This window comes from Phascolarctos cinereus, unplaced genomic scaffold (assembly GCF_003287225.1).
Source record: "Phascolarctos cinereus isolate Bilbo 61053 unplaced genomic scaffold, phaCin_HiC Scaffold_9;HRSCAF=440, whole genome shotgun sequence".
Lineage (NCBI taxonomy): Eukaryota > Metazoa > Chordata > Mammalia > Diprotodontia > Phascolarctidae > Phascolarctos > Phascolarctos cinereus.
Genome location: NW_027556402.1, coordinates 110,942,554 through 110,957,555, shown reverse-complemented (window position 1 = coordinate 110,957,555; position 15,002 = coordinate 110,942,554). Strand labels below are relative to the sequence as shown.

Genomic DNA, 15,002 nt, shown 5'->3' with positions numbered 1-15,002 from the left:
ACTTGAGGGAGAACTTTTTTTTTTCTGGAAGCCTTTTAATTTTTATTGCTATCCTTTGATTTCATATCACCTTTGTTTCCAAATATACTTCTCTCCTTTCCCCCATCCAGAAAGTCATTCCTTATAATACAGAACAAAAGGGAAAAAGACGGGGAAAGAAGTAGTTCAGCAAACTAACTTACTGAATCAACCAAATCTAACAGTATATAAAAGATTCCTCACCTAAAGCCTACCACCAACTGCCAGCAAAGAAGGGAGTAACTACATTTTCTTAATGCTTCGAATTCTTTTAAACATTTTATGAGTACCAATTTGCAAAAAATCTAGTCATTAAAACTGACTTCCCTACAAGCAGGTAATATTGCTGAATCTTCTTGGAAATGTTTACATAGCTTGATAGCTCAATAATTACATCTGTGTTAGTACACCCAGACCATACCCATCCAGATTTTCTCAAGCTGTGTGATTCCAGTTCCAGACGAGTTCCAGTCCAGTTGAGAATCTACCCAATACTGCTGGCCATCTTTCTTCTAGACTTCTTAACCTTTTCTCTTCCATAGACCCCTTGAGCAATCTGGTGAAGCCTATGGACCCCCATCTCATAATCATGTTTTTAAGTAATTAAAGGAAATACTATATTTCAGTTAGAAGTCAGTAAAAATAATGGTGTAATTTTTTTTCCCATCCAAGTTCACTGATCCTGTGAATTTTATCCACTGCGCCCTGGGGATCCATAGATCCCTGGTGAAGAGCTTCCATTCGTGGTCAACAATTCAAACTGGCCTTTCCCCTGCCCTACCTCACCTTCAGTTAATTCAAATCAGTAATATTTTTACTATATTTGGTAATGATTTTTTAAAGTAAAAACCAATGAAAAAGATAAATGAAATCAAAGCACAAACATCCTGTGAATTTCACACATAAAGAAGCACAGTCAACCACTAAAATAGTTCAAGGTTCAAATATCCAAACTTAAATGGAAGACTGAGCAAATATGGTCATTCCATTTGCAGATGAGAAAACTGAGGATCACAGACAGAAAATCAACTGCCTACAACCACACGGCTAGGAAGTATCAAAAACCAAACCCAGGTCATCTGACTCCCTGCCCAATACTACACTAATTCTGCGGCTCTTCTTTCCATTCAAATAAATACTTACTTCAAACAATGCATTGATGACACATTCATTTTCATCAACTGAGAGAATTTACAGCTCTTCTACAGCATCAGCAGACCTCTCAGTAAGTTGCTATGATGGAAAACAAATCACCCTACGGCCAATATTCTGGTTCTAGCTAGACAGATGGCATTTCTGTTGTCTAAGGACTCCCTCCAGGTCCATACTGGAATTTCTTCCATTTAGGTAAGTCACCATGGTAATGACTCTGGGAGGAAGATGAGCTCAGGATTACGTCACCCAAAAAATTCTAACAATTAGATTTACTCAAAAGCAGAACTGGCTGGCTTGGAAGGCAGTGGCTTCCTCCTCACTGGAAAGGAGGGAAGGAGAGAGGAAATGGGTCTAAGTTTCAATCACTGAAACTTGATATTAGCCACAGTGAGGTTTATTCATTACTCAGTTTCTCAAGATTCCTAGGAGCTTCAGCCTGGCTACACTGAAGGAAGGACCCCTGGGAAATCAGGCCCCTTGAATCTTACCAGAATAGAGCAGAATTTCCATCTGACACCCATCCCACCAACCAACCAGAAGGCGGTGCCTGACTAGGAATTAGAAACACCTGAGTTCCAAGCTTCCTTCAGATATTTATTAACTGTTATCCTGGGTGACTTATCTGTAAAGTGAGGATAATAACAGCATATGATTCACAGGGTTATTATGAGAATCCAGTGAGATGACATATGCTAAGTGCTTTGCAAACGTTAAAGGTACTATAGAAAAGCAAGCTATTATTACATTGTTGTTATTCAAATGAGATAATATGAAAAGCACTTTGCAAACCTTAAAGTGCTACAAAAATCATTATCATCATTAATCATCATAATAATTATTATTCAAAGATGAGACCAGAGACATCTCTAGACCTGATCAAAGCTCCCAAGCTCTACTTCAGAGAAGACCCAAAGGACACAAATTCTCACCCACTTTGGGAATCAATTTCATTCAAATGAAATCCCCTGGATTTTTAAACATACCAAAAAAAGGAATCTAGGTTGGGCCTTGGGACCCACGCCAAGGAAGTGAAACAATGTGGTGTCCAGCATGATGTTTACCAAGTCACTGATTCATGGCAGTCCATGGTACTACTTCTTGGGCCTAGAAACTAAAATGGAGGTTGAAGCATTTTCAAGATTGCTACAGCATCCCAATGTCAGATATTTTCCATATCCATTTTACATAATCAAGAGAATAAAATGAGATTTCACATATTTTTTAAAAATCTGTAAAATACAAAATTTTATCAATAATAATAGCTAGCATTTATACATACACACACACACACACACACACACACAATGTATATTAAGGTTTGCAAAATACTTTATATGTGTTAACTTCATTTGATCCTCATAACCACCCTGGGAGGTTGGTACTATTATTATTCTTGTTTTACATACACAGAGACTGAAAATGCAATCCACTGGCTCAACCTGTGATTAACAGAAGTAGAACAGCCAATGCAAACAAGCCCTGAGGGGACCCGTGCTTTGAAGCAGTCAAGCCAGCCAGGATTTCTTGAGCATCTCCTACCCACATAGCATTTGATCCTCACAATTACTCTGGGATGGGGGTTGGGGGGGGTAGATGCTATTTATTATCCTCATTTTACAGATAAGAAAACTGAGGCAAACAGCAGTTAAGTGACCTGTCCTGGGTCAAGTGGCTAGTAAGTATCTGAGGCCAGATTGGAACCTGTCTTCCGGACTCTAGGCCCAGCGCTCCAGCCACTAAATATAACAGCTATATTATTAACCAGGCAGCAAGGGATGCATTTTAGGACAAAACCTTGAGTCTGAGGAGAGCTGCTCTGCAAATCCGGATTAGCCAGGCAGGAAGACAGAGCTCACAGCAATATCCCTACAGTGCCATTCTGGTGGCCAATGGCTTTCTCTTAAGTCCCAGCGCCCCAGATTCTGAGACCAAGAGAACAGCCCTCCAAAGTGCTTTTTGTGTAGAACACATTTCAGACGTTCACAGAAGTGTCTTTGTCTGTGAGCATCCATCGGGATCCCTTCATTTGTGTGCTAACTAATATACCTGCAGATACTCACCACACATAAAATCTTAGACATCTACAAGCATGGAGTGTTTTTTTAAAGTATCGTTCCCTGGCATGAGAAGTCTCTGTTTACATGAAGGATGCGCATGCCAGTATTTCCTTCAAATCTCAGCTCAGTCATCACCTTTGACAAAGCCTTTCCTGATCTCCTCCTTCCCAAAGTTACCTTCTGTATATCCTATATCTACTTTGTATCTGCTTATATATAAGGTCTCCCCCAAATGAACATAAACTACTTGAGTGCAGGGACTCAATGCCTAATACACAGTTGTTGTTGTTGAGTCATTTTTCAGTTGTGCTTGATTTTTTGTGACCCCATTTGGGATTTTCTTGGCAACGATATGGAGTGGTTTGCCATTTGCTTCTCCAGATCATTTTACAGATGAGGAAACTGAGGCCAACAGGTGTAAGTGACTTGCCTAGGGTCACACAGCTAGAAGTGTCTGAGGCCAGATCTGAATTCACAAATATGAGCCTTCCTGACTCCAGGCTTGATGCTCTATCCACATTGCCAGCTAGCTGCCCTAATACATAGTAGGAGCTTCCTCAGTTGACTGATTTATAACAGAACAATTACTCTTAACTATTTCTTCAAGAGCAAATTTTCTCTACTGTTCAGATTTTTATCCCCTTCAAGTAGAGACTCCTCTTTCTGACTTAAATATCTCTTGTCATCTTCACATTTAGAGACTTCTTTGCCCAGAAACACCTAGATCACCAGGAAGCAATACCTATTACCCGTTAGATAATGGGCTGTGACTTAACATGGGCTAAAAATAAGGAAGACACATGAGTACAGACAGCATCTTCGGGAGCCTCCCTCTGCCCAGGCAGGTCACAACTCATTTATAAGTTAGTAGAATCCCACCCTTAGAGCTGGAAGGGGCCTCGGGCACCTACCTCCCAATTCCCATTTTATACAGGAAGACTGGATAATAACTAGTGCATGGTCAGAGAGTACTATTTATAAAGACACTGAGGATTAAAGGGTTACACAGTTCATAAGTATTAGCGGTAGGATACGAACCCAAGGATTCCCACTCCACATCCAACACTCTATTCACACCAAGACTTGCCTAACCAAGGCAGAGGGCAAATGTCTCATCTAGGCACACACAATGAGTGAGTGACTGTCTGAAGCAGGTCTTCCAACTGCTAAGCCCAGCACTCTAACCATTTTGCCATGCTGCCTCTCTCTCTCTCTATGTATATAGACACAGATACATATATATTCATTTGGGGCAGCTGGGTGGCTCAGTAGATAAAGCATTGGGCCTGGAGTCAGGAAGACCCAAGTCCAAATCTTGCCTGCCTCAGCAAGTCACTTAACTCCGTTTGCCTCAGTATTCTCATCTGTAAAATAGCTGGAGAAGGAGACGGCAAACCGCTCCAGTACCTCTGCCAAGAAAACCCCAAATGAGGTCACAAAGAGTCAGACAAGACTGAACAACAACAACAAAATATATTCGTTTGTTTGCTTATTTATCTTAAAACATGGACTAACATTTAGAAACATAGCCACCACAAGTAATGGTGAGTCCACGGAAAACCTATAAAGTGGACTAAGTGACCTTAAGGTCCTTCCCACTCTAAATCTAGGATCCAGGGGTTAAAATGTCAGTTATAAGAAGCACCACTTACACAGCCTGAGTCCAGACAAATAGTCTAGAAGAGTTACAGGGACCTGCATTTAGCAGCTCAAACATGCTAAAACTCAGCTCTTTGCAAGGCCTGTGATTAGAAGGCAATTCTAATCATAAGGTGAGCAAGGGTCCAGGATATCCTTTAGTCCTGTTACTACATTAATCATACTCAAAATAAATCCAATGAAAAGACGACCATCCTACAGGCCTCCTAGGATATTTGGTAATGAAGCCCCTTTTGTTGGGATCCAAAAAAGGGACTACCACAGATCATCTTCACTAATACTGAAGCATGACACTTCATACTAAGGCACTTTATACTCTTCCATCAATTGGGAGTAGGGACACTCTAAGACTTGTAGTGGCTATGCACTGTTGTGAGGATCCAGTGAGTGAGATAAGGAAGCTTTGTAAAGCTCTTCACAAACACTCCTTAAATGAGAGATATTTATTATTGTTGTTATGATTATAGACTTCCAACTACAGATAGGTTTATTCAATGGCCAAACAGATGACTAACGTTAGATTTTCCTGACTCCTCATTTTCACGTCCCCTTTTTGTTGACAATACCTCTGTTTTTAGTGACAGTCCACTGTTAAAGAATATGGCTGAAACAGCAATGTAGGTTATAGTCACTTCAGGCTTCAGTGGTCCTAAAAAAAAGAGAGAGAGAGAGAGAGAAAGGGAGAGAATGAATATAAAAAAGTGATGCACTACTCCCACAGAACTTGCAGTTTGGGCAGCTAGGTGGTACAGTGGATAGAGTGCCTGGAGTCAGGAAGACGCATCTTCCTGAGTTCAAATCTGGCCTCAGATACTTCCTAGCTGTGTGACCTTAGGCAAGTTATTTAACCCTGGTTGCCTTAGTTTCCTCATTGTAAAATGAACTGGAGAAGGAAAAGGCAAACCACTTCAGTGTCTTTGCCAAGAAAACCCCAAATGGGGTCATGAAGAGTTGAACACCACTAAAACAACAACAAAAGTTTATGGGGTAGAACTATCTGGTCAACAACTCCCAGGATTAGAAGGCAGAACATAAATATGAGCACTGAGGGCATTCTCCCAATTCCTCACCAAAACAGGCTGATCTCAACTATATCTTCCAAAATACTAGACATGGCAGAAGAAAGACTACGGAGCTACTTACCAACATAAATCCCAGGACCAGAAAATAACTCACAGAACACCTCCTCCCCTGTCTAGCAAATAGCTTTCTTTGAAGTCCAAAGCTCAGTCCTGGGCTCCTCTCCCCTCCCTATGCTCTGTCTCTCTCTCTCTCTCTCTCTCCTCTCTCTCTCTCTCTCTCTCTCTCTCTCTCTCTTCTCTCTCTGAGTGACCTCATCAATTCCCATGGGTTTAATTATTGTCTCTACACACAATTCACAAATCTATATATCCACACTTGGTTGCTCCCCCAAGCTCAAGACCCACATTACCAACCACCTACTGGATATTTCAAACTGGATGTCCCGTAGGCATATCAAACTCCACACGTCCAAGACAGAATCCATTATCTTGCCTCCCAAACCCACTCCTCTTCCAAACTGCCATTTCTGATGACGGCACCACCATTCTTCCAGGCTCCCAGATCTGTAACTTCACCCCGCCCTTCATTCCTCCCTCTCCCTCACGCCCCTTATCCGGGTCAATTGTCAAATTTTGCCATTTCTACCTCCACATCTCTCGCATCCAGTTCCTTCTCTCTACACACACACACACACACACAGACACCACTTTAGTTCAGGCCCTTACCTTCAATCACATAAACTACTGGAATAGCCTATTTGGTCTCCCTGCCTTAAGTCTCTGCCCACTTCAATCCATCCTCCACAACACTGCCGATGTGACTTTTCTCAAGTGAAAGTCTGACCATGGCATTTCCCTACTCAATAAACCACAATGACTCCCTACTTCCTTTAGGATAAAATACAAACTCCTCTCTTTGGCTTTTAAAGCCCTTCAGAAGCTGGCATTAATCTCTCCTTCCAATCACATTGTACTCTACTCTTTCTAGCAGCCTGCAATCTAACCAAACTAGTCTTCTTTCTGTCCCTAATACATGGTGCTATTCTATTTCTCTGTCTCTGCACTGGTCATCCCCATAGCAGCCATATACACCTTCCTCATCTCTGCCTCACAGAGTCCTGGGCAGTTTTAGAACCACCTTCTACACAAAGCCTTTCCCTATCCCTCCAATTAATAGTGCCCTTGTCCCCAAACTATCTTGTTCTTTATCTATTTATTCACACACACACACACACACACACACACACACACACCCCTAAAGAGTAAAGATTTTCAGTTTTTTGCATTTGCATCTCCAGCACTAAGTCAGTGTCTGGCACACAGCAGGCACTTCATAAATGCTTTGTTGATGGGTTGATTTTTACAGAGGAGGAAGCCGGGGCTAACCAAAGTTAACTGACTTGCCTAAGGTAACACTGCTAGGAAATGTCTGAGGCAAGTCCTGAATCCAGGCCTTTCCGATACAGAAGTTCTTTGTCTATTTATTAAACGCTACCTGGAAACTTCATCTCTGTATAACACACAGCCCTAGGACAGAGTTCTGTCCTCAGGGTAAAACAAAGAAAACATTTGTTGACACACATTTATAATACCACTCATCATTTGTAAGGAAGCAGGAGTATGCTTTCTTATAGCAGAAGTATGGACTTTGTATTTAGGAACGGCTGTTCCTTGCTCCCCACTGCCACTTCTAGGCCCTCCCCCTACTTTCATCACTCACTAACCTTTCCTCCTTTGAGGTTCATGTCCTTCATCTCTACTGACCAATCAAAATCCTAATAGCCTTTGTTTATAGACCTCCAGGTTACTCCTCTTACTTCCTCAATAAGTCTGGTACACAATTTTTCTCTCCTCTTCCACTCTTGTCCTTATACTAGGTGATTTCAATATCAATACTGGCTCTCCCTCAAACACCCTATAACCATTCAGTCCTTAACCTACTCACTTTCCATGACCTATTCCACCCCAACTTGTCCATACACAAAGATGGTCATACCCTTGATCTCACCATTACCCACAAATGAACAACCTCCATGTTCAGGAATTAGAAATTCTCTTATCTGAACATATTCTATTGGCTTTCTATCTCTCCCTCTTCCTTCCCTTACCAAACCCAACTCTTTGTCTACACGGTGACTTCCAATCACTCGACCTCTCAATACTCTCCCAGGCTCTCTCCTCTATTACCCACTCTCTTCTCTTCTCCCCATCTTGACCCTTTGGTGAACCAATTCAATTCTACACTGTCCTCTCCTCTGCTGAGTCCTACCCCTGCCCCCTTAACGTTTTGTTGACTGTGCCCTGCCAAGCCTCAGCCTTGGATCACTCCCACCATCCACCACCTTCACTACTATAGACAAGATGTTGAACAAAGGTGGAGAAAATTACACAACCATTATGACTGGGCCCACTGCAAATTTGTGTTACACAACCTCAAATGCGCCTTCACTGTGGCTGCACAATCCTACTATAGCTCTCTCAATCAACTCACTTTTTGTGTCTCTTCATATCTCTCATGGCTACCTGTCCCAGCTGAGAATCCATATTTTACAGAAAAAAAAATCAAGGCCACTCACTGTGAGCTGCCTCTTCTTCATCTCATATCACTCAGATGCCTTCTACCACCATCTCTAGCATCTCTTCTCATATGATGAGGTGACCTTATCCCTTACCAAGGGCTAATCCCTCTGCATGCTCAACAGATCCCATTCCATCCCATTTCTTCCAACAAACTGACCCCTGTCATTTCCACTCTACCAATTATTTTCAATCTCTTCCTATCTTTCCTGCTGCCTACGAACATGCCCATGTTTCCACTATCCTGAAAAAAAAAAACAACCCTCACTTGACCACTCCATCTCCAATAACTACTGCCCTATATCTCTGCTGCCCTTAGTAACTAAACTCCTTAAGAAGGTCACCTACAGTGGATGCCTCCACTTTCTTCTCACTCTCCTGTTAATCCTTTACAAGGCTTCTACCTAAACTTCTCTCTCCAAAGTTACCAATGATCTCTTAGTTGCCAGATCCAATGGCCTTTTCTCAATCCTCATTCTCCTGGACCTCTCTGCAGCCTTCTAAACCACTGACACTCTCTCCTCCTTAATACTCTCTTCTCTTAGGTTTTCTAGACACCCCTCTCTCCTGGTTACCCTCCTATGTGACCACTCCTCTGTCTCCTCTGCTGGATCTTCCTTCGGATCACACCATCTAACCATGGGCGTCCCTAGGAGTTCTGTCCTAGGCCCTCTTCTCTTCTCCTTCTATACTACTTCACTTAGTGACCTCATCACTCATTATTCCCGTGGATTTAGTTACCATCTCTATGTTAATGATTCCCACAGCTATCTATCCTGCCCTAACCTCTCTGGAGATCTCCAGTCTTCACATTTCCAAATTCCTTTCAGATATCTCAAAGTGGATATTCAGCAGATATCTTAAATTCAACATGTCCAAAACTAAACTTGTTATCTTTTCCCCTGAACCCTCCCCCTTCTTCCTACCTTCTCTAAAGGACAACACCATCTTTCGAGTCCATCAGGCTCAAAACTAGGAGCCATCCTGGAATCCTCACTATCTCTTCATCCCCCCCCAACATCCAAGCTGGTGCCAAGGCCATAGATTTCACCTCCGCAACATCTCAAGAACATGTCCCCTTCTTACCTGTCACTGCCCTCATCACCTCCCACCTGGATTACCACAATAGCTGCTGATGAATCTGTCTACCTCAAGTTTCTGCCCACTCCACTCCATCCTTCATTCAGCCACCAAAGTGATTTTCCTAAAGTGCAGGTCCGATCATGCCACCCTGCTACTCAGTAAACTCCAGGGGTTCCCTGTATTGCCTACAAGATCCAATACAGAATCCTCTGCTGTTTAAAGCCCTTCATAACCTAGCCTTCTATGTTTCCACTCTTCTTATACCTTACCACACACTCTTTAATCCACTGCCACTGGCCTCCTGTCTGTCCCACAAACAAGATACTCACCTCTGGCTGTCCCATAACTGGAACGCTCTCTGTCCTTATCTCTGCCTTTCCCAGGCTTCCTTTTTTTTTTTTTTAAGTAAGGCAATTGGGGTTAAGTGACTTGCCCGATGTCACACAGCTAGTGAGTGTTATGTGTCTGAGTCTGGACTTGAACTCAGGTCCTCCTGACTCTAGGGCCAGTACTCTATCTACTACACCACCTAGCTGCTCCCCCTAAGTCCCAACTAAAACCGTACCTTCTACAGGAAGCCTTTCCCAGACCCTCTAAATTCTAGTGCCTTCCCTCTCTCTCAATTATTTCCTAACTATTCTTTATATAACTTGCTTATATATATTTGTTATTTATATTTATATGTATTTATACATATTTATATTAAATATTTATAGATATTTACCCTGTTAAACTGTAAGCTCCTTGAAGGCAGGGTTCCTCTTTTGCCTTTCTTTGTATCCACAATGATTAACATGATGCCTAGCAGACAGCAGGCACTTAATCAATGGTTTTTTCACTCTTTGACCAACTAAGGTCGTCTAAACTAAAATTCTTTGATCCTACGTAGGCATAAGCCCACTAAATTCACAATACTTTCTAGTGAGCAAAGAAGTGTGGATTTTTCATACCCTCAGCATACTGTGGGTCAACTAGCACTATAAGGAGGTCACAGCCAGCAAGTACCCACTGAATAAAACTCTGCAACTCAATGAAACCTAACATATTCTGCTACAGTGTCTATGTCACAATCCCACAGCATGAAGCTGGCTTTTTTGCAATACAGACTTGTAAATGAAAAAAAAAGAGTAGCTTCCTTTTTAGAATTCATGCTTTATTCATAGTAATCATTCAACCTAACTAAATCTGAGGCTGGAAACCAGAAACTTACTCTGTATTTCCAAAGAAAAGAGCCTTCTTTTTCCTTCTGTGAAGGCATCATGTGGAACATACCTGGGAAGCTCTATGCTGGTCAGGGATCAATGTTCCCTTACTTCTGAACAGGGTAGATCACATCCAGGATATCACTATATCAAGGACCTACAACTGGGAACCGGCTGCATTAAGGACCTGTAATTTTCATTGCTGAGAGCTCCTTACAGGGAAGCAGATCAGAAGGCATCTACAACTTACAGCCTTGGAGAGTTGCTTGAGGCCCAGAATACCTGACTTGCCTGTGGTCACAAAGGGAGTTAACTGTGATAGGAGGAGACACACACTCAAGCTTTCCTGACTGCAGCCCAGTACTCTATTGATATGTCTTGTATCCAGCAGCTACATAACATTTGCATGTAATATGGCACACTGTTCTCATCTTTGTTCTATGTGACTTTTTAAAAATCCAAAGAGGGGCATTTTGAATTAAGACTTAAGGCATTTGAGTGCTATTTGAGGGGGTTTCTGCTCCAGGAAGCCACTCAACTTAGCTTCAGAGAAACTGTCAGAAGAAATCTTAAACTCCAATTCACTAGTTTTACCGAAGAGGAAACGGAGACCTAAAGAATTTAAGCAACTGGCCCAACGGCGGCAGGCAGCCTCTAATTTTACTTCTACGTAAAATGGGAATACTAACCTCTATTCTAATTAACTCACAGGGCGGTTGTGAGCAGTTAGGTGCACCTGGAGTCGAGATGATCCGAGTTCAAATCCAGCCTCAGACAGTTACCAGCTGAGCATGACTCTCTGGGCAAGTCACTTAATGTGTCTACCTCAGTTTCCTCATTTGTAAAATGGAGATAATAGAAGCATCTTCCTCTCAGGATTGTTAGGAACAGAAAGTATCTAAAGTGCATTGTAAACCTGAAAGTACTCTATGGCAAGTTAGCCATTTTATTTTCAAAACAAATTAGATAGCAGGCATCCTAATCCCCTTTGAAAGTAAACATACAACACCATGTACATCCAGGACCCAATCTCAAGCCTCATTAGAGACGAAACCAAATACTCATTACAAAAATTAGAAATATGGCCATCCACCAAGACTTTTCACAAATGAATTAACAATCAGGCTTCTATTTGGAGAGATATCTAAGTTGTTTTACTATAATAGGCTTTTGTTGAAATGAATATAACCCTCCAAAAGGCATTCTCCATATGAGAGGCAGGTGTCAAGCATACATGATAACTCCTTCCCTCCCAGTTCCCAAGGGTTGTCTTGGTAGGTGACTTGGAGGCCTAAAATTTAGTTTAATTTACAGTGGCTGAGATGTTTAAGCAAATTGGCTCTCATTAGAGAGCTGAAGAATAGAGGGGGAGGGGAAAAGGAGAAAACTAATCTTAAACTATGTTAACTTATCACCTTAGTTCAATCCCACTCTCTGACCAACAATACAAACAACAAAAAAAATGAAGTTCTTTATTTCTAGAAAGTGAATATTATGTGACTAGGAAACAAAGAAATTACAAGTTGGTCAAGTTTAATGCTTTGTTCATCTGTTTACTGCAGATGTGGCATTTTATAGAGAGACATATGTGATATATACATATACATTATCTTTTATATTTACACACCTGTAACATACATGTATGCATACATATCTATAAATGTGTTAATATGCACATGTACCTTATAGCTGCATGCAACTAGTGCTAAGGGAACAGATGCTAAGGTCAACATATGCCCAATATAACATGGTATTTAAGATGGGAGAAAGTTTAATCTAATTCCACTTAGTCTCTACATGACTTAAATATACAATTCACACTGTCTTTTTTTTGTCTTTTTTTTAACTTTGGAAGTCACACTGGTCCTATAAGATTTGCTCTCATGTCACGTTCTAAAGATTCACTATAGACCTCATTTATTTCCCAGCTAGTATGTGTCCCTTTCAGGAAACTGGCACATTGCTTTAGAAATAAGTCAACACCCACCTAGGAGACTCCCATTATGAATGGCCCCACCGACTTTTCTAAAGTTTTCCTCCAAAGTCACAACCCAGGCATCTGGATGTCACTTAAGATGGTACTTTCTACACAAGGCAAAGTGAATCCAGGATCTACTGTGCTTCATATAATCTACTTAAAACTGGTCTTTTTGACTAGAGACATTTCAGTTCAAGCTATAAAAGTCACCCCTTCTCCACCATCACATCCAACTCTCATGAATAATAGCTGATCTTTACCTGGGCTTTAAAGATTTGCAAAGCATTTTACATACATTACAGTATCTCACTCAATCTTCCACAACAACCCTGCAGAGGTATGTTCTGTGCAATTTACAGAACAGGAAACTGAGACTCACAAAGATTAAGTGACTTGCCCAAGACCAGATAGCTAGTAATTGTCAACAGTCTTTCCTGACTCCAAGTCCTATCACCCAAGAGGTAAAGCTATGATCTTCATTTTACAGAAACTGGTATAAAAATTACAGCATTTGCCTAAAGGTCACAGAGAATCTTTATCAAAAGGGAAGTCGGTGGTACTTTCTGGGTCCCACAGAAAGAAGGAATGGCAGCCCTGCTTCCCACAGTTACAAAAGTTCTAATGAGTGATCTCTGGTGTAAGAGTCCTACTGTCTGGCAAATCATATCTCTTCTTCAGACTTCTACTTCCTTCCTATGAACTAGTGCTCATAGTTATTCTAGAATAATAAATTAAACCTAGTAAAGTAACTAATACTAGAGAAGATGAAAACAGAAAGCATGGTTCTCTCTATAAGGCTTACCGTGCTGTCTACTTCAAGAAGCTCTCCAGGGAGCCTACTTCTCAACTTGGGGGTGGAGTTACCTAAAAAACTTTGGTGCTGACTGGAATCAATAAATAGGTTTCATTCATTTCTAACAGTGCTTTTATCAAAACAACACCAATACCTTCCAATGAGCATTCTGATGTCACATGTCCAGATGAAATTTAGACACCAACACACTGGATCAAAAAGACCCATAAAATACTGAAATTAAGTTTGAGTTTCTTGAATGGGAAAAACTGATTAGATAAAAAGTGTAATTTTATCTGTTACTAAGCCACACTCTACCATTAGAACAGAAGAGAAGGAGGAGATAAGGGGGACTAATGAGATTTACTTCTAACTATTAGCTCCGCGTATACAAGACTCCCCTTATCTGGGATCTGACTTGGTTTCCAACCTGACTAGGTTTAATTAACCAATTAATATCCATACTCTGCAAAGGCTTTCTTGGGAAGCAGAGCTAGCCTTTCCGTCTAGCGACTGAGCAGAAGCTGGGCACAAAGCGGCAGACACAGATAATCTCTGTGAGTTAGTAGCTTGAGCTGGGAATCAGGCAGTGCCGGGGAGGAGAACACACGGAAGTAGTGTCCCAGCAGGAGTATGCAACGTGTCAGCCTGCCTGAAGGTTTCAATGAAGCCTGGAGGTGGAGGGCAGGACATTTTCCTCCTCTCCTCCGACCTCCCCGGCACACAACAGGGTAGGTGGAAAAAGTTCAGGTCTCCACGTGGTGGAAACCTTCAGGGACCCCAGGAGTCAGGGCAACCCCAGATCCCACCCGACGGGTTCTGGCTCCTGGCTGAGGCTCTCATGCTGAGATCCGCGGGTCAGTTACACACGAGGTCTGCCCCCCAGCTGCTTGACACTGGAGGAGTCGGATGCTCCAGCAGGTCCACGTGAAACACCCGACGCCCCCACGGGGATAGGGGTGGGGGAGAGAGAGATTAGTTCTCCCGGGATAACCTCGAACAAGATGCAAAGCTAAGGCGAGGAGCCTCCCTCCCGAGGCGGGGTGCGTGCACTCTGGCAGCGCCGCCCCCCTCCCTCCCGGGGCTGGATTCTTGCGTGGGTCGTGGGAAAGGGCCGCACTCACCGCCCTTGGCCCCCACGGACGGATCCATCTTCGCCAGCACGATCACCAGCACGATGCAGAACATGAACCATTCCTTGGTCAGCCTCTCCCGCAGCCCCATGGTGGCCTGCTGGGCTGGAGGTTTGGGTGCTCGCTGATGGGCTCCTCCAGGGACTGTTTGCTGCGCCCGCCCGCCCCGCGGCGCGCGCCCGGGCTCGCTCCGACCCGCGGCACAAGCCAGGGAAATTGCTACTTGTAAACTAAAGGCGAGAGGGGGGGCGGGGGTAGGTGGGGTGGAGCCGCCGCCGCCGCCGGCGGGCCGGGAGGAGTAGTATCCAGTGACAGGGAAGTCTCC

At 42.7% G+C, this 15,002-nt stretch overlaps 1 protein-coding gene across 6 annotated transcripts in view; it reads right to left on the bottom strand.

Annotated features, from left to right (window-relative positions):
* SLC10A7 (solute carrier family 10 member 7) overlaps positions 1-15,002 on the bottom strand; it is a 282,712-nt gene extending 267,710 nt beyond the window's left edge. For 3 of the 6 annotated variants that reach the window (XM_020978290.2, XM_020978291.2, XM_078148544.1), the window contains exons 1-2: positions 14,669-15,002; positions 5,456-5,538 (exon numbers count right to left, since the gene is read on the bottom strand). In XM_020978290.2, coding sequence (XP_020833949.1) covers positions 5,456-5,538; positions 14,669-14,768 — 183 coding nt within the window. In that variant the 5' untranslated portion in view covers positions 14,769-15,002. The remainder of the gene's footprint in view (positions 1-5,455; positions 5,539-14,668) is intronic. The other 3 variants (XM_020978288.2, XM_020978289.2, XM_078148543.1) reach the window with 2 other exon arrangements.